The following is a 27,981-nucleotide window of genomic DNA, read 5'->3' as shown; positions in this document are numbered from 1 at the left end:
CACAAGGATGAAAGAAAAACCCTCAATCACTAGACTAACCCAAAGAAACTCATAATCTTTTACAACTTCAAATTTATACCGTTTATAGAGTATATATACACACAAAAAGAATGTGGTGAAAACCACTTAAAGTGATAAAACTGAAAAAGGAGGTATATAATTAGTCTTTTGGAATACATATTCCCAATGGCATATGTGTAAATATCTATAACTATGAAACAGTGTACATGTGCTTGGTGGCATTTTTATAAATATCAAGTTCCAAAACTCAAAAAACACTTAATACGAAAAAATATACCTCTTTAACGAGATATGTAACCCTTTAATATGTTAGGCTATTTTTCATGGAAAAATTTACCAACTTGTAGCTAGTCCTCCCTATGAAGGGAGTACCGGTATGGATTGTCCGTCACATTCCCTCATGCAGACCCTGCTTCCGAGCGGGACATCGGATATGATGATGATGATGTACATTTTATCTAGATCTTGCATCAACGTGTATACATTAAAAGAATCAGTAGGTTTTCTGTTCAAATGTTTAGATATTATTTTGTAAGCAGTATTTGCAACTAAACTACAGTTCATCAACCATTCTTAACCAAAATTAAACTCATGTACACGGGACAGAAACACATGTTTATTGCACTGGCTGCATCCATGTAAAGATGAAACAACTCTTAAATTCAAACCATAAATGCCTACCTTGATATTTAGATCACACAAGATGAAACATTTAGTTGGTTTGAGATAAAATTAGACTTCTTGCAACAGCCAACAAACTCTTTAAGGTATTAGCGAACACCTGTTTGTAATCGTGCAGCCATGAAATCAACTCCATAGTGCCTGGATGAAAGAATTCAGATTTTTCATTTCATTTCAACTGATACTGTTTATTGAAGCATTACAGGTAAGCAAGCATACCAAGAAGGCATTTAATTTGAAGAAAATTATATTCATGCTTGATTCTTGAGATAAAATAACTCAATGCTGAACCTGAAAAACGGGAGAAAAATAAAGTAATCAATATAGCAATAAACAAAAAAGGGATAGAATGCTAGCTGGAAATCTTACTATGTTCATAATCATTGGTTAAAGAAAGACCATATATAGCCCTTTTTGCATGGGTTAGAATCCGAACACTTTGAGGTGTACCCAATTTGCTGAGTATTGATCTAAGCATCCCGCTGGGATGAAACAAAAAATGTTACAGCAGCGTCATTACACAAGTACAAGAGACCACAAACTATGTTTTGTACATACTCTGTACGCAATATTGTCAAAAATTCAGGTGCAAGAGATTCCATGAACAATGAAATGTCTCCAATTGCAAGGGCCTTCAGCTCTTGCTTGATATTATTTCTCTCTTCTCTGGATATTTCTCTATCAAGTCCCGCTTTACTGTGCCAATACATAAATGGGAAAGACTGAGGAGTTATGGGTAACGTAACTTGTTTTTATAGTTACACATCAAAATAGGATATCGATATGCAAAAAACTAAGGAAAAGAAATCAAGAATTCCAAGGAAAAGGAAAAATTAGAACTGTAAAGAGTCATGATATTTTCGACATTTGAGAGTGAAGCAACTAGTTGGCAGTTGCAACATCAATGCTAAAGTGTCCTGTCAATGAGAGTCAGAGACATTAATAGCTCAAGTACTTTGGTCTTCCAAGCAGCAATGTAGGAGATTAATTCACTGCGGCTCATGAAGTACGTACAGGCATGCCTGGATTCCTCGACAAAGTAAGGGATATATTTTTAAGGTGTAAATTTTACAGCTATATTAATTAGGAGGAAATTCACTTTTTTAAGATTCAATAAGGAGAAAATTTTACAGGTATATTTATTAAGTAGGATTTTTATTGTGTTATCCGCCTCCTCTCCTCTCTGCTTCAGAGCTTCCAAAACAAACCCATAATTTTAAAGCAAAGAGAGAAATATAAATAAAACAAATTTGATGATGTAGAATGATAGATATTTGCACAGAAATAGGATGGCACAAAGATGAGGAGGACTGTGACTGTCAAGTGAACGGTATGAAAGAAGAACAGCAACATTTTTTTTCAGGGGTAAAATTTACCTAGTATACCCTAGGTAAATATTTACCCTTAGTTTGGGAGTAATAGATTACTCTTGTAAGTATTTATTGGTAATCCATGCTCACAAAACTCCAAAATTTTTATGCCAGACTTTTTGCTCCCCTTTTGGCTTTTACAACTGATCCAGGTGTGACCTAACTGTAAATAAGAGTCACGAGTCAAAGCTAAAGCCTAAAGTACTGCAGCAAAGTTAATTTTAATAGGAAATTCCCACAACAAATGGTTATTGTTCTAATTGATATGTATCACACTCCCAAACCTACCCCTCTCCCCCAACCTGTTCCCACAAGGTAAGTTGAGAAAAGAGTAGAGAGGAGTTTGGTTAGTTTTGGGTAGGAGCCAATAGGATTTGATATGAATACATTGGAGTAAGACCTTGTCAGAATTCTATATTACTCAGATTCGGGTAGACTCAGACATGTGTCTAAGGGCCTATTCTCCCCAACTGTTAAAAACTCAGTTTAGTTGTTTTCAGAACAGTTTACTTCGATTTAACAAGCTACTTTTACTCCTACATTTCACTATTCATGCATTTAATTCAGTTGTTTTTAAACCTACAGACAGGACAAGTGTTGGACTCTGCAATTTTTTTGAAATATTTTCCACAATTTAGGTAAGTATAGTGTGGAGTCGTTGACATGTCAAAGAATCCGAGTAACATACAATTTATTTTTCTTTTCCAAAATTAGTCCAATTATGTATTCTTGTCGGTTCAAATTCTAAAAAATTCATATCCATTATTATTGCCATCAGGCACATTCTAAGTAAACTTTTAACTTTTGCTAAAATATTGTTGGTGTATTAGTGAGTACTCCCTCCTATTCTAATCAAATGTCCCATGATTCGACACCAATTTTAAGAAAAAGGAGGAAGGGACCGCATGGGAGGACCGGAGGAGTGAATAAGGGAAAAAAGTGATAATTTAATGGCTATTGTGTAAATAATTAAGCCCCACTAGAGCACAAGTAAGGGGAAAAGGTTGCCAAATAAGAAAATGGGACATTTGATGTGAATATACTAAAAGAGGAAATGGGATATTTGATTAGAATAGGGGAGAATAATACATAACAGGTTATTTTGGATCTTGTATCCCTTCAGAAATAAATAGGGACAATATGAGATTACCACTCACTATGCTGCTTATCTGTATTCTCAGAATTCACTATGATCAATGACAAACAAGGTGGTTGGAAATATTTATAGTTTGCAGTTGCTTTCTTAAGAAGTATTACTAGCATTAACTGGGAATATTGCTTCTAAGGTAGATAAAGTTAAATTAATGCAGTTTCAAATAGTTGATGTAAGTAGTCAAATACTGTAAGCATAGTAGTACACATTATTTTAGAGACAAATAAAAGATACTTTATTTCTCAGACGTTTTTAAATTAACTAAGAGAATCAACCAAATACTTAAGTGATTTAACAATGTGGTAGTAAACTGGACTACGGCAGTAGAATGTAAAGAAAAATGATATATATCACATAATATGATAGTAGAGTATTTCGAGCATACACCAATCTCCCAAATGTGTAAACACACTAAATGTCAATACAATGATTTCCTTTATTTCCTTTCTTTACATTTACAAAAATGAAGGTGCTTTTCTTTGCAAAAATAAGAAACTAACAACTCATAACAAACTCTAACGAAAGAACAGAAAACATTTCCTAGGATTTTCTGGGTTCATTAAAAATGATATATATCAACAAACTCTTGTTTACAGTCTAATATTAATCAATTTACTGTCTAAAGTTCAATAGTTAGGTTATACAGCAACCTCCACCTCGAAGGCTTATCTTGCCTTCCAAAACTATGGTAAAGGACATCAGCTTTCACATGTTACGTAATTTGTTTACTTCTCCTTTGTTATTATTTTCTTATGTTTTTATATTGTATTTGGAGGGGAAAGGGGGTTACAGCTTCTTGAAAATTCACATAATGACACATTTTTACTTCCTTTAGATAATGGACACTAAATTAACAAGCGTACTGAGGAAAAGAATAAAAAAAAGCTCTACACATGTAAGACATTTCTTTTCAAGTTAAGTATGGTGTATGTCACGAAATGTTGAGGTCTAGCACAATTACTCTGATAAATAATTATTCAGATCCAAAATTGTAGTTATCCACTTCAAGAAAGTTTGGGTAATGCAAAATTAAGATGTTTGCCAAATTAAGGAATAACATCTATCCTTATCTTTATTGGAAACCAAAAAAACATTGTTTTTACCTGCTAATTGTTTTTCCAGTAAATATGATGGGCAAATATTTTGCATAGCTCCCGATACCAAAAGATTCACCAATATGCAATACTTCGTTCATATCCTGAAGAATCAATGCTTTCCATAGACGACAATAGTTCCTTCTGAATCCTTCATCTAGTTCCATGTACATTCCATGGTCTAAAAGCACTGGAAATATTCCACGCTTGAGAATACATCACAAAATGATTTAGTTTACTATACTGCAAACAGTAGCAACATACCCAAAGTGAAGCCTTCCTGACCAGTTGGATGAACTAAGATATTTCCAGGATGTGGATCTCCGTGCACGAAGCCATGAATAAATATCATATCAGCAAAGACTTCAACCAGAGTTTTCGCAACCTAGAAAGATATTGATGCAGCAAATATTCCTTACATTTGTAACTGCTAAAAATAATCTTAATTTTTGTTTGTTCATTTAGAGTGAGGCAGTAAGGACTACATCAATTTACAGTGAAGACTAATATCCACTTATTAATCAAGCTTTCTCTGTAAGTTTTGAGACTACTTGTTAACTTTTCAGTTACAGTTAAGTAGATGCCAGAACAAAAGAGACAGGTAAATACCTTTCTTGAATCTATTCCAGAATTTTCCAGAAATTCCAGGTCATCAACCTGTAATTTAACACTCTTAGTTTTGTTTGCAAATAGAAATTTCACAAAATGGAGCAAAATGTAGATGGAACAGCACTATAATATTTCTATAAGATATGCGCAGCTATAAATTTTCACGCAGACAAATATAAAAGTGATACGACATGCTGTCCTTGACCTCAACCAATAAGGACCCTATGAAACGTATCATTGCGATGAACTAATAGTAAGGTGATAAGAAACTATTCCTAGCTATTACAAATTACCATAACAAACTATAACAGAAAAAATTATTTTCTATGATATTTTTACTTCAGTTACTATTTGTCCTCTTAGAAGTGTTTAGATGAATTCATGTAAGTGTATAGTATGGGAGGCCATGTGTCATGACTCATGCATAACATAACAGAATGATAATACGAAGCAGAATTCCACTTAAACTTGGGGCAATTCCAACTCCAGATAGACCAAATCATCAGTTAACCTAACATTACTTTTCAAAATGTTAAAAATGTTTTGAAATATTACCTTTTGTCCAAAACAAAATTGCATGGTCAAAACCTGGCTAGTTGTGAAGTCCTGTAATTGTGAAATTGTTTAGTTAGCTCATTTATAAACTCTGATGTTCATAATGACGTTCATTGATAAAGTCTATAGCTATTAATTCAAGAAAAGATTAGCATCAATGACAGAATAAGGTCATATCCTCACCCAAAACACTTGTGGGATCTTGACATTCTTGTTGTTCCTGAAATTTTTTGCAGTCTTCTCAGAATTCCTTGCTTCCTGAATGAAATCTTTGGAAAACCAAAAAACAATGAAGATCTAAACCAAGAAACGGATACAAAAACATGAACTGAAACCCTTAAAACAGATATTCAGCATCATATATTCAAAAAAAAGACAACTAAGGTATATTTCTCTCTTTGAATGAGCAGAAACAGACCAAAGGTTTTATTTACTCTATACTTACAACTTAACATCAAAAAGGCATTTAAAAAAGAAAGGTATTACAAATCAATGCACAAGGAGCTTTAGGCAATCTTCGTTCACATTAAGGGAACAAAAAAAGTTTTACAAAAAATTTTGAACATTTGATTTTTGATGCAAATGAAATCATAACAAGAAATAAATTACTGACCAAGTTCCTTAAAAATCGCCTCTTTAAATCCTGCAAGAATCCATCCGAATCTGTATTCAGGGAATATCTAGACAGGAAAATCAGACAAGCAGTCAAATAGTGAAATGTCGGACAAACATCTTAAATTATCTTTTAAAAAGACTGAAGGGAGTATTATAAAGGAAACAAAACCACCTTTGAACATGAAAGTTTATGACTAGTTTTGACAGATTGAAAGGTGATCAGTCAGCCTAACATAACCAAGTGCCATACTCTTAATTGTGATTGTCCACAAATATGTTCTTCCTCAATGCACTAATGTACAGTGTCAAACTCTTCCAAACTCATTTTCCAAGCATCATATCAACATCCTTCTCCAAGTTATCTTTGCCTTCCGGCTGCCCTCAACTAATTTTAAACCATATAATCCCAACTCCCAAGTCTCGATTTTCCTTACATGTGCATCTGATAGTTGACTTTCACATACGCACCCCACCACAATTGATTTTTTCTTATCTAGTCATTGCAACTCAAGAATACTATCAAATATATTCATTCCAACTTCATCCTCAAAAAGCATACCAATTACCAACAAATTTAGCTCAAATATGCAGCTACACTAGACCAATATTTTAAATATGATCTTTCTTTATAATCAACTATGAGTAAGTGTTTGCAATCTAATGTCACTACATGCTTGTTTCCCTCAAAGGTACTCTATTTTACTCAAACTTATTATGATGTAATACTCAAATTCTAGCTTTAAATATATATATATATATATATATATATATATATATATATATATATATATATATATATATATACATACATATATATATATATATATATATATATATATGTACATACATACATATATATATATATATATATATATATATATGTACATACATATATATATATATGTGTGTGTGTGTACATTAGAACAACACATAATTATCTTGGCAAAGATTTTGATTACAAGAAGCTTCAAATTTACATTTAATGCCAAAGCAATCCCCTTAGCTTGTAGGACTAACAATAATGCCAAAACCTTAATCCCAACAATATGGAGTCGGCTACATGAACTAAAACAAAACAAGTGGAGATCATCCCTTACAAAGATTATACTTTGGAGCTGCACAAAAATAATACTATGTCTACCCTTTAAGATGATGAGTTGATATCAATTGTTCTTATAAGAAAGGAAACAGTAGGGTAGTTCTTTAGTGGTTTATATTCATTTGTCTAAAAGACACAAAAGTGAGTAATCTAGAAATGAGTGGCTCCAAGAGCGAGGTAATAAATTGTAAAAAACAGCGGGTCCATGCCTATAAAGACATGTTAGAACTAATTTGGCACAGAAGAAAAGGAAAATGTTAAGCTAATCCAGGAAGGAGGGAGTAATATGTAATTATCGTATACCCAGGCAACAGCTTGTGAGGCAAAAGACATGGTAGTAATGTCCATCTTCATCAGTCGTTCTAAGCCAGGATACTGCACCTGTTGACATATAAGAGAAACATATTACTAAAAGATAAAAAAAAGAGGAAACATCTTTTAGTAATTCAAATATTGAGCCAATATCTTCCCTAGTTTCCTCCATGCGGTGGTGTTAGAAAACTAGAGGATTCTTTTCCATTTGCAACATGACTTGAGTTAGTGTTGGGTGAAAGAAATTCAAAAGCGTCACCATAAACATTTTACTCAAAGTAATATAAGATTCATTTCTTCTTTTTATCAACAAAGCCATAACTACTTTAGGAAATGAAAAAACTACTTTAAAAGTAAATGCTAAGCATCAAAAGAGAAGGGAACTTCAGGAATTGCATTATTATTCTATTAAAAATTAGGACAGGCTTGAGGAAAAACATGAGTTCGTTAAGGAGAATGTTGAGAGAAGTTATCAGTGTATATAAAAAGAGAATTTAAGGAGAGATGAGAATCTCGGAGAATTTGATTTTAATGCTTTACTTTTGAAAAGTCTACTATAGGAAAGAGCCAAACCTTCTACTTTTTAAATTCAGCAATTCATCAATCAAAAACATATTATCCTGAAAATCTTCAAACTAATATTCCAGTTCACGGAAAATTATTATATTAATGGTTCACAGCAGTGTTTCAAAAAGAGTGGATTCACAAAAGCTCACTAAATTCAACACGATAGCAGGTAAGGTAAAATCAAAGCATAAAACCCACTGCATTTATTAAGAGAAAAGAGTTTCCTTACCTTTTGGATGGCAAAAAAAGCATTAATCACACTAGAGTAGGGAAAGGACCAGATACGTATCATATCTTGTAGGCTACCATAGTCAATGGAGGACTAAGATTCAAAATGACCTTACACCTTAAAGTTTGAGGTGGAGATGGTAACAACAGAGTAAGAGACCTAATTCATTGTGAGAAGTTTGGCGGTGTTAGTCATGCCCCCATTGACCCAAACAAAGAAAAGAACGTTTTAGCAGGCACATTAGGATAGGATTGGAATTAGTGTAATGAAAGACCATGAAATGAAGGAATATATGGCTGCACAAGCAGTTTAATTGGCAAAGAAGTGACATATTAACAATGATCTACTACAAATTTGATGGAGATTCATGTTCGAATTTTCCGGTAGATTTTACAAGGGAAGGCAAAAAAGATTTGAAGTTTTTAGACCATACTACCTTTTAAATATGACTGGATTTTAAATACCTTTTTTACATTCTTATATAAAACCTCCTTACTCATCTTTTATGGTTTAGCATGTGTATCCATGGCATCCGCAAGTTTAAAAGCTTAATTTTATGACTCGTGAAGTCCCTTACATTATAATATTGATATTACCCCAAATTTTAAATCCTCAAGCCACTGGTGGCATTGAACAATAATTTAAACATAAAATGCTCAACACCAATAGCAATATTGAGCCAGCTTGCCCTTTCATAAGTAGAGAAAGAACTAAGCTCCCAAAATGAAGATCTTTACAATATATATCTTGCTAATCTGTAAGACTTGCCTTCACAGCAACTTCTTCCATATTTTTCAGGACAGCACGATGAACTTGAGCAATTGAAGCTGCGGCGAGTGGTTTCTCGTCAAAGCAGAGAAATCTACAGACCATATAAGCAATTTGGTGAATTCAACAAGTGAAATAATCTTAATTAGCAGTAGAAAAATATCTTCGAGCATAAAAGCCCTTCCGGATTAAAAATTATGGTTCATGATGTTGGCTAAGATACAATGAGTACAGTTTAATCCTGTAATCACCCTCCTTTGTTATGTCAATCTAGGCTACACACTTGGGAAACAATACATGTTTAAGGAGCAGAGCTACTGTCATTGGATGCACAAATGCAGACATTGAAGCCGTTAAGTTTAATAAGACATAAGGGAGTTCTCAAAAGCCAAATGCATGGAAATCAATTGCAAAAAGTGATCATGTATAAATTAGGGTGAATTTCTTGATGCTAGATATTACAATTGGAGTTGAAAAAGCTCATCAACATTCAAGATACAACATACAACAATAATGTCAATGTCTTAATCCCAAAATATTAGGGTTGGCTACAAAAAAAATAAATTTGTACTAATGGTCGTTCCACATTAATTCCCTTCCTCCATTTATTTTGATTATATACCATTGTCCATCTCAACCTGTAAATTTAGGTTTTTCAAATCATTTTCAACTCATGCCTTCCAAATTATCTTTGGTCTTCCTCTCCCTCTTTTAAATCTCCTAAGTCCTAAATTTCAATTTTTCTTACCGATTCTCAAAAGCTCCGTTGTTACATGCTCCAAACACATTAAAAAATTTCCTTTCATCTTAGCCTCAACATTTGCAATGTCTAAACCTTTTCTTGTGCATTCTTTCATATTTTATCCTTCAAAGTATGTCCACCCATCCGTAAACCATCTGCTTGGTGAATATCCCCAAATTTGGAGATAGACCCAAGGTAAAGCTCATCAACATAGTCCATTGTAAATTAAAAGTACTGTAAAACTAGGACTAATTTTCCTCTCACGTGAGGAGAAGCGTTTTCCACTATTCTTAAATAGTATTAGGATTGGAATCCAAAAGCGCAAACTTTTTCTTGTGCATTCTTTTATAATTTATCCTTCAAAGTATGTCCAATCATCCATGATCCATCTACTTGGTGAATAATGAACCCAAGGTAAAGCTCATCAACATAGTCCATTGTAAATTAAAAGTATTGTTTCTTCTCTTTTCAGAGAAGCATTTTCCACTATTCTTAAAATAGTATTAGGATTTGGAATCCAAAAGCAGACTTCCTAGTTAAATTAGTTCTCCGGAACATTCTTTTCTATAATTATAGAAATTAGGTTTAAGGTTGTAAATGAAAAGACATGATTGACTGATAGTCCATAATAACACTTTTAAGCAGAGTTGCTTGGTTTTCATAAAATGTTTGGGAATCAAACACAAGACTTAAGTTGTGAGGAATCAGAGTTACCTTGGAATAACAATTTGCAACACCACAATGAGAGTCAGAGATATTCACTTTAATCATATAAGTCTTTGCATTTTGGCTGGATCTGTTCGAACCAAAAAAATCCTTAGAGAATATTTTGAAGATTTTGATCCGTATCGATATTTGTGCTTTAGTTTATTAATCTTAGTTTATACTTGCAAACTCAAGGTTAACATAAATTAATATCCCAACTAATTCTAACAATGAACTTCCATTTCTTATCTTCCATTTTTTTTTCTCAATTGAATTTGGTGAAAATAACTTGATACTCTATGAATTTTCTTATATATATGATCCCTTTCAATATGAGATTGTTCAATCTTCCCATGTTTTGAACCCCAAGATTCTAAGATATGCAATTAATCTAGAACTCAAAAGATCTGATTGCAAATTCAATTTGCAAATGGAACAAATGAATTGATTTTTTTTTTTCTTAAGTCAATTATTTCAAATCATGAAAAAAAATGAATTAGGATATTTTAGGGGAAATGAAATTTCTGAAAAAGTACTAACTTTATAAATTTATTATGCCGTAGAATAATACCCATTAAGCTTTGCTTAATTTCAATTTCCAACTTAGGTATGCATGCTTTTGCAGTCTTCTTGGCAGTAGTATCTTCAAAACAAGAGGGAACACAAAAGGAATGAGAAATGAGAGGTCAGATTAAGAGAGGGAGAAAGGAGTAGAAAGTTTCAAACTCGGTTTTGTTTGAGAAGCAATTGGGGTATAATTGGGAGGAGCGAGGAGGAAATATTTTGGAGCAAAGTCATAGTGCAAAATACCGCGCACATCACCATATCACGACCAAATTGTAAGGGCTTTTGAGCCCACGAACTGAAAAAACGAGAGAGCAACAAAACCATTTGTATTTACGAAAGCCATTTTGAAATGTTACCACGATCGCAAAAGTGAAATCGTGTGAGAGAATAACCAATGAGGAAGGGTGGAATTTAATTGAAATGCCAAAAATTTAACGTTTTGGGCAAGAAAACCAAGTTGGACTAACGTAAGAAATAAATATTAAGTCCAATAATCCTATTTAGCATCAAAAAAATTCCATATCTTATTTGGCAGAAAATTGTATATATACCAATGGAAAGAATGCTTTAAAAAATATAATTTTGGATCACCAATGACGGTCAAGATCAGATCTTTTGCAATGTCAGAACATCATGTTTCCTTTTGATCGAGTAAGATCAACCAAAATATGTAATGAGTGGCCAACAATTGAGTTATCATGAATTGCTGCATGAATGTACTCACATATCAGCAAATTCAGCTCTGAGATTTCTACAGATTACTTCTTTTATCAACCCGAAATCACAAGGAACGGCCTAAAAAGCAACAAACAGTATAGCATTCAAAGCATTGTAGAATACTGCACATACGCAAAATCTCATTAACAAAAGAAGGAAATCATCTTTGAAAAGGTAATTTAAATTTCAATTAAAACCTGATCCTGCAAAACAGAAAGAGTCATCGTATATTCCTTTGGGAGTTGTCGGAGGGAAGCTGCAAACTGACCAGCTTTCACATAAAAACCTCTGTTGTCTTCACACAGTTTCAATATTCTCTTTGCTGAGCGCAGATGAACCTGAATTGGGCATACAGAAACAAAAGCACAATCCTAAGCGTCTCCTGCTTGAGTTATATCATTATAAATAATAATGAAATTTCAAATAAATCTACTATCAGATTTCCTAACAAATTCATCAAAGAAAAAAAATTATGAATAAATGACAAATATAATAAACAATTAAATTTCGATATGGCCAGGCCCAACACTCAACCTGAATTCTTTTGGAATGATGTTAATGGTCCTTTGTGCACATACTCCGGTCTTAACATACAAAGACGCAAGGAAAAAACCTATATAATGGAGTTTCTTTAGGTTGGAGTGGGGGAGGGCGGGAGGCCATATACAAAATCTAGTGACAAGGTACAATACACAAACTCCCAAGGGTGAACTTTAATTTATCTGCAATAGGAATACAAAACTACCCTACTCTCCAAACTCGTGAATGTGTCATTTATTAACATCCTGGCAACAGTTACTTGGGATAATGTGACATAATTGGATAAATAATTTAAAATTATATCATCACCGAAGAAACTACAACCAATCCCTCAATTTGCTTAGAAAAACACATGACACTAAAAAAACTGTTGTTTTACTCTGCAAATTTATATGTAGAAGCCTCAACCACATCATATATTCACTAAACAATGCAAAGTATGCAATTCAGAAAGAAGGCAAGCTAAAGTGTTTTTATTTTTTGTCTGCATATTCAGTCTCCAAACTACATGGCCTACAGTTGCTTTCTCAATGTTCATGTGTTCTACAACTATAAGGAGAAGCGTCAAGACGCGCGTCTATTAAGCACTAGGAGAGGATAGATGATTTCAGATTCGATATAAGAAACCAACCAAATTAAAATGCTTCGTGTACAAAGAAATGGTATCTCTGCTTGTTGAAGAACAAAATAATCTAATAAATTCAACCTGAAACCTACACTTTGCAGAAGGTTCCAAGCTTCTCTTCACGACAGGTTAGGACACTGCTTATAGTATAAACAAACCTGTCAAAAAATAAATGCTTGGGCCTTTTCTTGTTCTTGATGCCCCACATGTCTATTACCCTTGTAAAGACTTTAGCATCGCATATTTACATTCCACGATGTTCTTTCTCTCAACTTCCTTAAATATGAGAAACAGATACATTTTTTAGTTTAAAACAGTGAGGGGAGCAGGCTCACCTTTATGCGCTTTTAAGAAAAAAATGCAAAGCAAGATGTTTCGTAGTTTTTTCAAATCTTTTTCAACTTTTTTCTGTGAGCTTGGCCTAGGCATGACTCCTGTTGAACCTTATGCACCTCCCTACACCTTTTGCCTGTACTCAAAAAAGCCATAATTCTAGGGTCTAGGTGGAACCTTCCACTAAGGGAACTTTTTAAAACCAAGGTACATTCAAAATCACTCCATTACAAGTGGATTATTTTGAATTCAATATAATGCCTTCATTATTAAAAGTTGAACAGTATCTCCATAGCACTTCAACAGTTTCACTAAAAACTTCACTTCTCACTTGGCACAAATGTGCAAATAGACCAAATCCAACTTTAATTGGTCTTCAAATTTGGCTTTACAATAATGCAACTGCAATTGTAAACACAAGACCAGAATTTGATAGGACTTGATTCTTTCTCACCCAAAATCAAAAAAATACACTCTGATGGGGACTATCACAATGTTCAAACTAATCATACTTAGTACTAAATATTATTAGGATATATTGTATTAACAAATTAGCTAGAAACCTAGTGTGGTGAAAGGTTTAATAAATATGATAATGCCATTTAGTGGATTCTTAGACTAGAATTATAATAACGCTAATATAGTGCCAGATTTGATGAAATGATTGGAGCATTCATTCAGACTTATTTCAGGCGTATTAGCTTTGCTAATTGTTTATTCAATGTATAGGAGTAAACCCACAATTGGCCATTTCATACATTTATCTATTATAGTTTGGTTTGAGTTAAAAGATATATGGGAAGGGCAAGGGAGGAACATAGAGGATGGTTTTTCCTCCATTTGGATAAAAAATAAGGACAGAAAAATAAAGTGAGGAAAATTGGTGGGATGACATCATTTACGTTATGTGAGAAACAATTATTTCCTACGACTAATAGATTTAACAAGAAAACCCATCTCTCTTTCCTCCTCTCTCTTTCCTTCCCTTGCCTCCCTTTCCTTTCTCTCCTTTCATTTCCTACTTTCTTTATCCAAATACACTCTTAGATAGAAGTTCCAAGATTCCTACAACATTATCAACACAAGCATGTGTTCCACACCTAGACTACATGAATGGCTCCCTAGATATAGCTCAATTAGGCTGTATAACACCATCAATCACAGTTAACCTGAATCCCAATACCTGCAGTACACATAACTGTTGTAAAATCTCTTGATATACTGATGTGCCTCATTGTTTTTGTATGAATGACAAATTACTAACAAACCTATTACACTTCTCACACATTTACCTTCTAAGTTATAAAAAATTGTAGTTCTCACAGGTTTCGAATAAACTCTGTTAATTCACATCATTTGCTTCAAAAGAAGGCTCTATAAAATTTGAGAACTATTTTCATGACCAATTGAAAAAGACAAGCTTCTCAATTTTGTTCCTGAGACATTTCAGAGTTTCAAAGACCAATATGATAACATTGAGATCAAATATGTCATGCACTAATGGACAGAACCCTAGCACCAATACGAGGACACATAATCTCTCAATAAGAGTCGGTGAACCCTTATAACCATCTCTAGGGTCAGAGACAATTTAGGTTATGGGAGAATGAACTAACTGCCTAGAGTCAAAAAACCTTCCACCGTCTGTACTAATTGAGTATTAATAGGACCTCACAATTTGCTCAAGGCAATCTCTCTATCATCTTCACAATCAATACAAATCCAATTTAGCCAGTATGAAGCAATTCTCTGACATGAAAACAAAATAATAAATAATCTAAACAGAACTGAACCCAAAATGAATCAGATATTGCAAAAAAAGCAGAAATTCAGTGATATACCTCAGAAATTCTATTCCGATATACATCCGAACCCTTTACTAGCCCATGCAAGGTATACTTGTAGTCAAAAACAGTTAAAGCAATCTGCAAAAACAACGAAAAGCATAAACTAAAGATTAAGCCAATCCGACCAAATTTTAAGTAGAAAACTGCAGAAAAGAGTACAAAAGAGAGAGAGGAAGGGACCGTAAAGATGGTGTGAGAAGAGCGCCGAAGTGAGCTGAATGGAGAACAAATCTCAGAAGAAAAGGAATTGACATCGTCGGAAAAGGTGAGAGCAGCAACGCCGGTAGCTGTGGCTGTGGTGGTTACGAGGAAGAAAGAAAACAATTTGGATGGCTTGGCGGGAAACTTGAAAGAAGTTAACCGATGCATTGATATGTTAATGTACTACTGCAATTTAGCGATGTACACTACTTGCCTATTACAACTGCAGTCCGCCATTAAAACACCACCTCCACGAGACCATGAAATTGATCATATCAGACGAGCACACGGCTCAACCCTACCTTTCTTTTTCATCAATGTAAGATAACTATTACAAACTTACAATAAAGAAAAAATTGATATAAATAATTCAACTTTTAAGTCATTTGTAGTGAATAATCTAATTTTTGACTTATTTTTAAATAATTAAAATTTTTACCATAATATTGCCCTAAAAAAATTAATCCCCATTTTAGGTATTATGAGAAAGTATTTCCCACAATACCGTCCATGTAGGATGAGTTTTTAATTATTCTTTTTTAATATAACCGCCATATGAAATGGCGGTTTTGTTTAGGAATCTGAACAAAATCGCTAGGTGAAATGGCTATTTAGATGAATTTTAGTTTATTTTTAAAAAAAAATTAATTTGAAGCAAACCGCCACTTGAAGTGGCGGTTTTATACCTGTACAAAACGCCAGTTTCTGTTCTTTTCACTTCATTTCATTTGCTTCGTTTTCAAGTGGCTGCCGGTTGTTATTTAAAAAAAAATTCTTCAATCCTCATTTACTTCATATTCACAATTCCTCTCATTCAACTAAATTAATCAACTACATTCTCATCTTCTCCTTCTTTACTTGTTCATTTTCATCATCATTTATGGTATTAATGTAAACCCTAATTTATTTCAATTTGCAAATTGAATATTTTGTTGATTATTGTTGTCATTTGAAGTTATAAATACATTGATTGTTTGTTACATTCTCTTGATTTCATGATTTAAGCTTACGTTTTACACATTTGTAGTTGAATTTTATGATTTGGTTTGTATGCATATAAAGTGTTTGATGAAATGCTTCAATGAAAGTTTATTACTTTGTTGGGTTAGTTTAATAGTTTTAGTATATATTCATGGTATTTTTAGCTGTATATTTGAATTGAAAGTTCTAATGAGTGTTCTAATACCTTAATATGAGAAAATCTTGTATTCACATTTACACTTCCCTTACTCAATTGCTCTTTTTTTTCTTTTTTTTTTTTTTTTTTTTACTTATTATGCTTAAAGAGTTCTTCAAGAAATAGTTCTCCATTTTCGACACTTTATTCTAGAAACATTTCATACCCATTTCTAAAAATCTACTCAATTGCTCTCAATTTTATTCAATGGATTAGGGTTCTTCAACAAAATTAGAAATTCTCATCAACAATTCTTCAAGCTTTTTTCCCAAATGGCATAATTCGCACAAGTAATGCATAATTAGGGTTTGTCTGCTCTAATGTAAGTCTTTTTCCTTTATTGCATATGTTTTTGGTTGATTTTGTATTAATCCTATTATTATTTGCATGTTTAGGCTAGTAGTTATGATTCATTCACCTTGAAGTTTTGGTATGGGGGTAATTTCAAAAAGAAAGGGGTAGATTTGAGTTATGTGGGTGGGAAGTGTAAAACATTGAATATTGACCCAGATATTATTTCTTGGTTTGATTTGGAGGATTTAGCTGAGAATAATGTTGGTGTTAAGTATGGTCATGCTTTGTACTACTTGGTGCCTAACAACTCTACATTTGAAGAAGGTTTACGTAGGATGAGTGACGATGCTTCCGTTATGGAAATGGCATCAATTGGATCAAAAATGAGGGATGTTGTAGTGTACATTGTGAACAAAGATGATGATTTGGTCATGGAGGTCAGTAAAAAGTTAGCTTCTTTATTTAGGGGTAAAATTGAAGGTGAAAAGAAAAAATTAACACCTAGGAGGGCACAAAAGGAAAAGGGAAAAAGTGGTCCCTCAAACAATCCAGATCACACAATTGAACATACCCCTAGTTTAACCTCTGAAAAACATAACCCTTATATAACCTCTCAAAACCAGAACCTCTCAAAATGGGCATTAGAAGAAGGTGAGGACAGGGAGGATGAAGAAAATGATGATCACAGTAAAGGTGATGATAGTGAGGATGAATCATATAATGTGAGCAGTGAGCTTGATGATAGTGAGAGTGAGAGCTATATTGTCAGTGAAGAGGAATTTGTATCTGAAAATGAGGTTGATGGGCAAGCACTGAATACTGTTAGAAATAATAAAGTTGTAGATCCATTGTCAGATTATGAGGGCAGTAAAGGTGAGTTGGGTCAAGTTACTAAGCACACAGAGTTTAAGAAATTCAAATGGTTTGTTGGGTTAAGCTTCCCTAACCCTTTAGCCTTTAGAGATGCATTGAAAAATTATGCACTTGTTTAAGGTAGAAATGTTAAGATATGTGTTAGTGACAAAAAAAAGGCAACAAAGGCTTGGAGTTGTATGTGTTAGTGGTTGTCCATTTAAGCTATATGCTAGTTGGGATAAAGGGTTAGCAGCATACATTGTGAAATTAGTTACTCCACAGCATACTTGTCAAAGAAATATGGATGGTAAGACAGTTGAAGTCTTCATGGGTTGCTGAGCAAATGCTATATGTGTTCAAATCTAGACCACATGTGCCATCTTCTGAGATTATTGATATGGTAAAACACAATTACAGAGTAATCATTAACAAAGATTTTGCTTATAAAATTAAAAATTGTGTTCATAGGAGACTTCATGGGTCCGTGAAGCAACACTACAACAAGGTCATGAGTTATTTAAAGGCTTTGAGAAGAGCTAGTCCAGAGAGTTATTTTTCTATGGTCACTATATCAGATTCATCCACTGCTATTTTTCAAAGGTTTTTTGTGTTATTTAAAGGGTTAAAGGATGGGTGGTTGAAAGGGTGTAGGAAAGTTTTATGCATAAATGGTTGCTTCATTAAGACTTTTTTGGGTGGGATGTTATTATCAGCTATTGGTAGAGATGCAAACGAGCAAATGTTCCCTTTGGCATGGGCTATCGTTGAGGGTGAGAACAATGAGTCTTGGCAGTGGTTTATAGCTGAGTTGAAAAAAGGGTTATATGCTACAGATGCCACCGATGGAGCTGGATGAACTATAATTTCAGATGAGCATCAGGTTAGTATTAATTTATTGTTATTTGTTGATTATACTTTTGTTAAGTATTAATGCTACTATTATTTCTTGATTAAACTTTTGTTTTTCTTAATAGAGTAAATTGAGGGCAGTGAATTTGGAGTTACTTGAAGTGGAGTACAGACATTGTGCAAGGCATTTATATGCCAATTGGAACAAAGTATTTAAGGGTGAGGAGTTAAAATTACTCTTTTGGAGGTGTGCTAAGGCTTACAACATGCCTGACTTGTTTGACGCAATCAAGGACATGGAGGAGGTGAATCCCTTGGCAGCAGAGGAATTCAAGAAGTTTGATGTGAGGGTTTTCTGTAGACCATATCTGAAAAAAGAAAGTAAGTGTGGTGGTTGTTAATTAGCAATATGGTTGAGACCTTCAACAATTATATTATGCGAACTAGGTCGAAGCATTTGATTGACATGCTCAAGGAAATAAGAACTATATTAATAAAGAGGTTGGTGACGAAGAGAGAAGAGGCAAACAAATGGGCAGGGTTATTATGTCCTAAAATTCAAAAGCTTTTAGAGAAAGAAAAGGGGTACTTGAAGGAATTCATTTTTGATGAATTTGAAGGAATTTTACAAAATTTGAAGTGGGTTTAATTGATTTTCTCTCACCTAAATTTTTTGGTTAAAAATGGGGTACTTCCATGCATGTGTTCTAAGGAGGAAGAAGGTTGTTTTATAAAGAAGAAGGGCTCTTTTATAAAGAAGAAGAGTTGTAGAAGAGGTAGCGGCTAGCGGTAATTTGCAATTGCCGGTTTAAGGTTGTAGGGTATGCTGGCAGCAACAAAACGTAAAAGGTTGGATTATTTAACAATAAGTCAAAGGTCTGATTATTCCTAGTAGATGACTTAAAGGTTAGATTATTTATATCAATTTTTCTACAATAAAATACTCATCCGACGCCTTTTTATTAATCCTAACATAAATAGTACTCCCCTGTGAAATTTTTATAAGGAATGTTCATGAAAATTGAGAAAAATAAATTTTTTAGATAATGGAGGTATTATTTTATTGAATAACAAATTTAATGGTGATAAAGGTGGGGATTATAAATCATAAATATTAAAAAATATTAAAAGAAAGTGGAAAAAATATAGTAACCACCACAACTAATAAAAAAATATTTTTATAAAGTTAATGGAACATAAGAAATATAAAAATGTAGAAATAAAGTTACTAGAAGATATGTGGGGATATAAGCTTTATTAAAATATCAAAATGAAAATGAGTAAGGTTATTTTTGTTCAAAATTTATAATTTAAATTGAAAGATTCTTTACGGTACCAACAAATGAAACATCTCCCAAAATGAAAAGTGGGAATTTCTATTTTTTTTCAACTACAATAAAAAAGATTCTCAAACAAAGAAAGCTAGTGACTAAAATGAGAGGGTGAAATTCGACTTTGAGAAGGGGCAAGTTCTTAATCAGAGCCGCCTATGAGTTCCTAATTGCGGGTGAACCTAAGGTCAGTTAGGGGATATCATGATCCGAAACCGTGCTACCCCGAGTGCGTATGGCTTGCTATGCAAAACTGCTTGGCTACGAAAGATCGGCTAATCCGATGGATGACAGATTGTCATTCAGATTGTGCCTTGTGTAATGGGGGATCTGAGTCTTTGAATCACCTGATGCTCAAGTGTCCAGATGGCAGAGAGATCTATGATGGTGCGTTTAGCTATTTAGAAAAAGTTTGGGAAGTGGATACCTTTGAGGAAGAAATAAAATTGATAAACAAAATTAATCGTAAGAATACAGATAAAGCGAAGCTGATTGTGATTTGCTAGAATGAGATGATCAGTGGTATTTGCTTCAGCGCAACCAGATTATGTTTGCTTCGAATACTCCTTTGATTTCAAAGAAAAGTTTATAATCATATGCGAGAGTTACTTATTAGGTGAGAGGATTTTGTTTGTGGTGGGCTTGCCTTTTGTGTAGCTTTCTGTTGGTTGTAGTCGGTTAGTCTGCTTTGCAGGGATGCTTTGCTTGGAAATTGGAATCATAACAAGCCAAGCTTTTTTTGTACTTCTCCTTTTTGGTATATAAATATACTTATATTTGCCAAAAAAAAAATCCTAATCCTCCTCATCCCACCCCATAGTTTAAATTTGTTGCCCTACCAAATTTGTACATTGCCCTATCAAATTTGTCTAATTTTTATTTTAGTTTATCCTTTTAAATATGTTCGATTTTTTTATTTATAGTCATGACTTATATTTTTTCGTTAATTCTCATCTTCACATTTAATTATATTTCATCGCATCTTCCACTTTTCCATTAAAATTAAGTTTTACCTTTTGACTCGCTTATCTTTAATGCCTTGGAGCAAATTTGATGGGACGGTGAGGGTATATAAGAAGCTAAAAATGGAAATATTTAGTGAAAAATAAGTATTAATTATATATTATTTTTTGTGTGATTTATATTAAAATTATAAGATAATTCTTATTTGTAAATAAAGTTAATGCTTATTTGTTGTCATAAGGGTTGTATATATCATTTTCCTTTTAATTATCATTCATACATTTTACATCTCTTTAATCTAACTATCATTCACGTAATTTAAATTTTTTGTCTTATTTTCCAAACTATTAAAATGCTCTTTGATATTTGTGTTAAATATCAAGTAGCAAATTTTAAGAGACACAATATATGTTTTCACATGTTAGAATTGCTTGTTGGTGAAATTAATTTAGTAAAGCTCAAATCTATGGCGCCATGGAAGATGTTTGGTTGTGGCGTGGTTCAATTGGGTTGTTTGACTAACTGAGAACATTACATTTTGTAGGTTAGTTGTTAAGTCAACTATATAAGTTTGATATTCATGGAGATGTTTGCAAATTACATTGTTGATTGTTAGCAGTTTATTGGAAACGTCAAGTAGTTAAACACAATAGAAAAAGTTGTCCATAATAACTTTTTCATTTTTAGCTTAAGTCGACTTAAAAGTCCTTAAACATTTATCACTTCTTCCTCAAGAGATACATGAGAATTCATTATATTTTAGAGAATTAGACTTGTATCTCAACCCTATTGCTTTGATAGGTCATGAGCTCAACAGCTTATGGCTTTACTTCCAAATAGACTTGGTTAATGGGACGGGTCAGGACGATTTAAGGCGAACCAATAGATGTATTTGCAGGTAATGGTTAAATATATTTAAACCGAGTCGGTGGCTAACCTTTTATCATAGTAGGAATTTTAACAAAAGATCTAAATATACAATAAACATTAATGAAAGTGTAAGCTTAAACATTACAATTTAACAAAATTTAACTACAAAGTATACAAATCAAAATAAATCTCTAGTACTTAGCTTTGATTTGAACAAAAACAACAAAATTCTCGAGTTACAACACAAAAATTTTGTCAATAAGGCGAAAAAGACAAAGATGATGAAAACCTAATAAAAAAGTCAAAAGCTAAATAGCCCAGTCCGACAAGTTCCCTCGAGGAGAATATAATGTTTTGTGCGCTAGCCCAATCCCTTAGGCCATTGTTGATCGGGCAGCCAAGCCGGCCTAGCCCAACAGCATAACCATAGTCCTATCCCACACACGAGTTTGCCTAGAGCCTAAAGTGCCTGACTGCTTGGACGAATGGTTTTCCAATCGGGCGGCTCTATACAAAGTCTATAACATCGTTTTCTCCCTTTCTTCATTTTATCCGCCTACCCCTATGAATTTATTTTTACGTTTACTTCTAACATGCCCTCTTTTCTCCTATTTCGGCCTTTTTCCCTACAGAGCCCACATAGAATATTACTTTGAAACTTTAGAAAATATGAAACAAATAAGCAAAAAATTGTAAAAAAAGTCAAATTATAGCAAACTTTTGAAAATAATTCCCAAAGTAAGCAGTTTTTTCCTAGACTTGAGGTTTGGGGATGTTCGCACTGTAACAACGAACAAAGGCAGAGGATTCAAAAAAGGCAAAGAGTCTGTTCGTTGTTACTAACAGCGAACAAAGCTAAAACCTGGTCAAACAGGGTCAAAGCTCTGTTCGCTGTTAGTAACAGCGAACAAAGCTTTGACCTTATTTGACCAGGTCTACTTTGTTCGTTGTTAGTAACAGCGAACAGGTTCTTGACTTCTTTTTTTTTTTTTTTTTTTTTTTTTTTTGGTTGTTTTTGTTCAAAATAGCCGTTGTAGTTTTGAAATATAGACGTTGTAGCTTTGAAATATAGCCGTTGAGATATGCTCTATAAATACATCACCCTTGTTCTATTTCATCCAATCTATTGCTTTAGAAGTTAAGTTGAGGTATGTTCTTGTAAATTATTTTTATTTTGATATGTTCATATATAATCTTTATATTAAGTCATTTATTAATTTCAAGTTAATGTTTTTATTTAAATTTAGTTATATATGTTAAAGCATCATTCAATGGAAGAGTATTGTCATTGTGGTCATGAAGTTGAATACGGTCGCAATTGGAGCAATTTTGATCTTGGACGTCAATATGTTGTCTGTCCACTATTCGAAGATGAAGGTTTGAGATGCACCTACTTTAGGTGGGTTGATCCGAAGGGCACCAAATGGAAAAAAGACATTATTATTAAGCTCGATAAAGAGAATGAGGAGCTTAAAAATAGGATACATAACTAGAGAAGGGAAGCAATTGAAAAGGCGCGTAGGAGTGAAGAAACCGAGAGGATATTGAAAAAGTTTAATAAGCGTTCTTAAGTTGTAATGGTTTTATTTCATGAATGAATGATGTATTTGTAATAATTATTAATGAAACTATGTTGAATTATCGGCATCGTCTATTTGCAATAAAGTCATCAACACAAGCCATTACAAGTTCAAACATGGATGATTGTTCGCCAAAAGTCCGAGCATGGATAAAACTATGTACTAATGAGGCTTATCAACTTTGATATTTTTTTAAAATATGATAAAAACGATAAACATATATACATATACATATACATTACAAACTATGTACAAATGTCAAAATGTCAAAATCCTACAAATGTTTAATATACACAAATGTTCAATGTATTACAAAATTTACACTAATCCTCATCCTCCTCCTGCACCCGCTCCAACTATGATGGCCTCTTACACCTCCTACGATAGTATGGGGCGTTCGTGTGTCGCTTGGGGAGTGGAGGTGATTGGTATTGCGATGGCCCAGCCTGCGAGGTCCCCGAACATAGTTGGGGGAAGGACAAATCCACCTCCTCCAAATGAATGTCCTGAGGAGGAGACGAGACTTAGACCTCACTAGGAGCAGGTGAAGCCTCTTCAGCCACTTTCGGTATGAAGTGCTGGAACTGCGTGCCAAGGAGCATGCCCTGCGCAATCTCTCGTACGGGTTGCTCATGGCTCGATTGGATCACCGTTGCCACACCTTGTGCTTGCAATAAAATATTATTTAAGTTAATATTATATTATGAAGGTTGTAGTTGTAACCAATTAAACATGAAAGGATACTTACGAATTGGGTCATCACTGGCGCGGCAGGAGCATTCTGGGACGCAGCTATGAAACCTCGTGGTGTCATCCATCGCCGAGTGATGGAGAGGAACCACGGCATGTAGTTACACCATAACTATGACCCCCACATCATGACACAATGACCACTTAGACATATCACCTACTTCATCAATCCAAAAAAGAGCCTCTCGTTTCGCAGCCCCAATTGCCCTTAAGCCCTCAACCACCTTAGCGTGTTGTCTTTACTCAACTGTCCTACCAAATAACTTGTTAATTTGAACATTACCCATAGCACGGTTAAAGTTACTAAGCAAATACCGTAAGCATAACCTATGATAGGCGTATGGTGGTTGCCATTTCGTCTCCTCCATGGTCGCTAAAATGCCCGCATATCTATTAGAGATAATACACAATCCCATCTTCTGTGTTACATGCTTCCGAATACATGCTACAAACCAAGACCACACAGCTATGCATTCCTTCTCAAACAAGTCAAATCCAAGTGGAAAGATACCCTTATCACCATCCAGCGCAATCGCAGTCAAAAGGTATGACGGTAATTACCATACAAGTGTATACCGTCAATGGCGATAAGATATTTACAAAACTTAAAGCCCTCTATGCTAGGTCTAAAGGCCCAAAAGACACGTTGAAAGGTTCTAATATTAGGACATACATACACACCTGTGTCACTGTCTTCCTTGAAGAACCACTAACCTACTGTGCCCAGGTTTGATTGTTGCAACGCTTTCAAAAAGCGTGAAAGAAGAGAATGTGAATCCTCCCATGTACAATAGATTGACAATAGGGCTTATTGCTTAGCACACCATGCTAGCTTGTAAGTGACCTTTATCCCAAATCGATCTTTCACCATTTGTCGAACGACGAACACCTTAATCGAAGGGTCTTTGGAAACACAATTCCTAATCATATTGTTAATCACAGAGGACATCGAGTGAATATGTCCAGCTGACGCAGTGTCACTACCCAACACAATTCCCATGCTTTTCATTATACTTTGAAATTAACCATGTGGTTAAATAAGGATTTAGCCTACCCCTTAGTTTCCAAGAACATCCCCTCTTACACTTCAATGATTAAGAAGTTTGGTTAGAAGTCTCTGTTCTATACTCTATATTTCTACGAATGTGATAGACTCTAACAGCTTCCAATAAAGCTTCCTTACTATCAAATATCATACCCTTTTCAAACTCCCCATCTTCGTAGGTGGTATCACAAACCCAAGTCCTCTAAGAGTTGTCCTCTACATATTCATCCAGAGGTGGACATAGGGCATAAGGTGTAGGAGCAACAATCGTAGGAATATTGCCTAGGGTCATGTCATTAGCTAGGGCATTCTCATCCACATCCACATCCACATCATCCTCAGAAGGATCATCAACAAGCTCATTACTCTCATTACCATCATCCCAAGGTACCAACTCGATACTTTCTCCTAAATTAACAGTCGCATCATTTGGGACTTGAGTTTGAGGGGGTTCGGAAGGAGTAGAAGATGAGGAAGGAACAAAGGGATTTTGAGTTTCTTGGGTAAAAATAGGCATAGGCGTAGGAGAAGGACTGGAAGTAACATTCACATTGCCTAGGGGTACCACTTCTACGTGCAACTCTAAGAGGGAATCAATGTAGCCTTTGAATGCTCCCATATAGCATCTATAGAATAATCATCCTCAATAGAAAAAGCTAACAAGTGACCACTCATGTCGTGTTTAAAACTTAAATTAATAGTACTTCGTGTAGTGTCAATTCCAATCTTAGAACATACAAGAAGCTTAAACTCATTCAAATTTATGTTCGAGTTGCATGCAAACAATTTACTTTTACCCCCAACATACATAACCTTGTTACCACTTGTACGAATGGAACCATTCCAAAAACATGCAATAGTCACACGAAATGATGTCATATCTACATGATACATACAAAATCAACTTCATCACCAAGTACATTCACGAATATACATAATAAATTAACTACATTTACATAACTATTTAACTACATTTACATAAACTAATTAACTATTTCAAATAAAATAAATATATTCAATATACAAAACATATTAATTACATATAATCAATATACAAAACAAAATCAACGTACATAATTGACTACCTGCATTTAGATAAACTAAATCAATATAATCACCAAGTAACTATGTACATAATTATTAATTCAAATAAGTTGTGATGAAATAACTAAGTAAAAAAATCACCAATTACATTAAATATATTTCCCACAACAACAAACTAAAGTTAATGAACCATAATCAAAAAATGAACAAATAAGTAAAAAATAACTAATACATTACTTTAATCAGCTTAAATTGAACTAAATAAGTAGTGATTTAACAAGTAATGCCCTGCATTTGAAACAAATATAAAAGATTACATAAAACCCTAATTTTCGTATACAATAACAAAAAAAAAAAAAAAAAAGAAATTTATACCTTAGACAACTCCAAAATTATGTTACACCACTTTACTAATGTTGGATTGGAAGAGGGAGGGATTAATTGAAGGTTTGAACGTGTTTTAATGGAGGCAAAAGAGAGAGAAAGGGTCGAGTGTGCTTTTAGGGTTTAATTAAATTGGGGGAAAAATGAAGAAGGAAGGAGGATCAGCTGTTTTCAGCTCGCATCTGTTCGCTATTAGTAACAGCGACCAAAGACTGGAGGTCAAAAATAGTCAAAGTCTTTGTTCGCTGTTAGTAACAGCGAACAGACTCTTTGACTACTTTTAACCTCCAGTCTTTGTTCGCTGTTATTAACAGCGAACATCCCTCAACCACAGCTTTGGAAAAAAACTGCTTACTTTGAGAATTATTTTTAAAAATTTGCTATTATTTGACTTTTATATTTTTTTACTTATTTGTTTCAAATATTCCAAACTTTGAAGAATTTGGTTTAATTTTGGCCCTTTACTTGACTAGGGTTTTGAGAGAATTTAGGCACTATTTATATCCGTCTTATTTCAAATTTTGTCTTATTATCTCCTTAATCCCATCTTCATATTTCCTTAGTCTTAGCTTAATAGTTTAGGCAAAAATTTGAGAGAATTTGATTTAAATTGTTATTCATGTGTAGTTCAGGATTTTATGCTTTTAATTTAATTGTTAGACATAGAAGGATTCTTCACCCACCACAGAATGATAGATTTGTTTTCTTTGCCATACATAGATTTTCATGTTTGCCTTTTGCCATTTTCTTGTAGTATTCTAGTTTGAATTGTTATTCATGCTTAGTTTAGGCTTTTATGATTAGTTATACAAATTGGCAATCTAGTTCTTAATTGTGCTTAATTAGTTTTAATCTCAATTAGTGCTTATTTAACCATGCCTTTATTGTTTTATTCGATGGTAAGGAAAATGATAAGGGTTATTGTTGTTAGTTGTTTGGTATAATTATGTAATGGAAACACTTTTTTACAAAAAGTGTTACCAGAGCTTTGAGAGTGGAAACAAATTGGAGGAATCAATTACCAAAAGGAACGAAAATGGTTACCGAATTATCTTAACAAACGCAAAGTAACGAATTTGCTTATCGTTTTTCCTTACTTGATCAAAAAAAAATGCATACCAAACACACCCTAATAGTCTCTAGGATTAGGGCTTAATGACCTATTAGCATGCTTAGGAAAAGTTTAGCGTTTGTTAATGTGATTTCGACTTGTTTGTGACCCGTAGATAGCAGTTAATGTTAGATAAATGATCATTTAAAACTTTCTTCAACAACTATTTTTTCATCATAGAGTGTTTTAATTTCATTAAATTAAAATACATTAATATTTTTTTACTGTAATTTATTATGGTTGAAATAGAATTGTTAGATAAATTGTGTTTCATTCATTTAGAATCATACAATTTTTAATTCTGTTCTCTCTTCTTTTTCTATTCACCTGTGCAAAAGTGGTATTTGCTCTGCATCTTAAGTAGTGAATGTACATTAC

General features: G+C 33.6%; 3 protein-coding genes across 5 annotated transcripts; 2 read left to right on the top strand and 1 right to left on the bottom strand.

Annotated features, from left to right (window-relative positions):
• Positions 1-8: 8 nt before the first annotated feature.
• Positions 9-15,680, bottom strand: LOC130801651 (uncharacterized). 2 transcript variants are annotated; one of them, XM_057665531.1, is made up of 17 exons: positions 15,330-15,680; positions 15,144-15,227; positions 12,002-12,142; positions 11,812-11,882; positions 9,074-9,167; positions 7,501-7,578; positions 6,097-6,163; positions 5,667-5,752; positions 5,484-5,534; positions 4,929-4,976; positions 4,584-4,704; positions 4,329-4,509; positions 1,261-1,398; positions 1,072-1,184; positions 922-993; positions 703-843; positions 9-485 (listed from the first exon to the last, which is right to left on the bottom strand). In XM_057665531.1, the coding sequence occupies exons 1-16, from the start codon at positions 15,516-15,518 to the stop codon at positions 734-736; spliced, it is 1,644 nt and encodes a 547-aa protein (XP_057521514.1). In that variant the 5' UTR covers positions 15,519-15,680; the 3' UTR covers positions 9-485; positions 703-733. The 2 variants fall into 2 exon arrangements, with proteins under 2 accessions (XP_057521514.1, XP_057521515.1); XM_057665532.1 differs by having other exon boundaries at positions 9-479; positions 15,330-15,674.
• Positions 15,681-15,811: 131 nt separating this feature from the next.
• Positions 15,812-22,511, top strand: LOC130801653 (uncharacterized). 2 transcript variants are annotated; one of them, XM_057665535.1, is made up of 3 exons: positions 15,812-16,849; positions 16,923-18,556; positions 18,651-22,511. In XM_057665535.1, exon 2 carries the CDS (start codon positions 17,157-17,159, stop codon positions 17,811-17,813), a length of 657 nt encoding a protein of 218 aa, XP_057521518.1. In that variant the 5' UTR covers positions 15,812-16,849; positions 16,923-17,156; the 3' UTR covers positions 17,814-18,556; positions 18,651-22,511. The 2 variants fall into 2 exon arrangements, with proteins under 2 accessions (XP_057521518.1, XP_057521517.1); XM_057665534.1 differs by having other exon boundaries at positions 15,812-18,556.
• LOC130800983 (uncharacterized) lies at positions 18,935-21,388 on the top strand. Its single transcript, XM_057664728.1, has 4 exons — positions 18,935-19,164; positions 20,044-20,350; positions 20,531-20,613; positions 21,364-21,388. The coding sequence occupies exons 1-4, from the start codon at positions 18,935-18,937 to the stop codon at positions 21,386-21,388; spliced, it is 645 nt and encodes a 214-aa protein (XP_057520711.1).
• Positions 22,512-27,981: the final 5,470 nt, after the last annotated feature.

The sequence above is a fragment of the Amaranthus tricolor genome, chromosome 15 (genome assembly GCF_026212465.1).
Source record: "Amaranthus tricolor cultivar Red isolate AtriRed21 chromosome 15, ASM2621246v1, whole genome shotgun sequence".
NCBI classification, from domain to species: domain Eukaryota; kingdom Viridiplantae; phylum Streptophyta; class Magnoliopsida; order Caryophyllales; family Amaranthaceae; genus Amaranthus; species Amaranthus tricolor.
This window is presented reverse-complemented; position numbering and strand designations above follow the sequence as displayed.

Excerpts from the sequence above, each read along its gene's own strand:
- LOC130801651 (XM_057665531.1), bottom strand. The coding sequence starts at position 15,518 with ATGCATCGGTTAACTTCTTTCAAGTTTCCCGCCAAGCCATCCAAATTG. Across the intron at positions 11,883-12,001 it reads TTTCTGTTTTGCAGGATCAG|GCCGTTCCTTGTGATTTCGG; the intron begins GTTTTAATTGAA and ends GTTGCTTTTTAG. Across the intron at positions 6,164-7,500 it reads CCTCACAAGCTGTTGCCTGG|ATATTCCCTGAATACAGATT; the intron begins GTATACGATAAT and ends TTTCCTGTCTAG.
- LOC130801653 (XM_057665535.1), top strand. The coding sequence starts at position 17,157 with ATGAGTGACGATGCTTCCGTTATGGAAATGGCATCAATTGGATCAAAA.
- LOC130800983 (XM_057664728.1), top strand. The coding sequence starts at position 18,935 with ATGGTTGAGACCTTCAACAATTATATTATGCGAACTAGGTCGAAGCAT. Across the intron at positions 20,351-20,530 it reads CAGATAAAGCGAAGCTGATT|TCGGTTAGTCTGCTTTGCAG; the intron begins GTGATTTGCTAG and ends TGTTGGTTGTAG. Across the intron at positions 20,614-21,363 it reads TTTTGTACTTCTCCTTTTTG|GTTAGTTGTTAAGTCAACTA; the intron begins GTATATAAATAT and ends TACATTTTGTAG.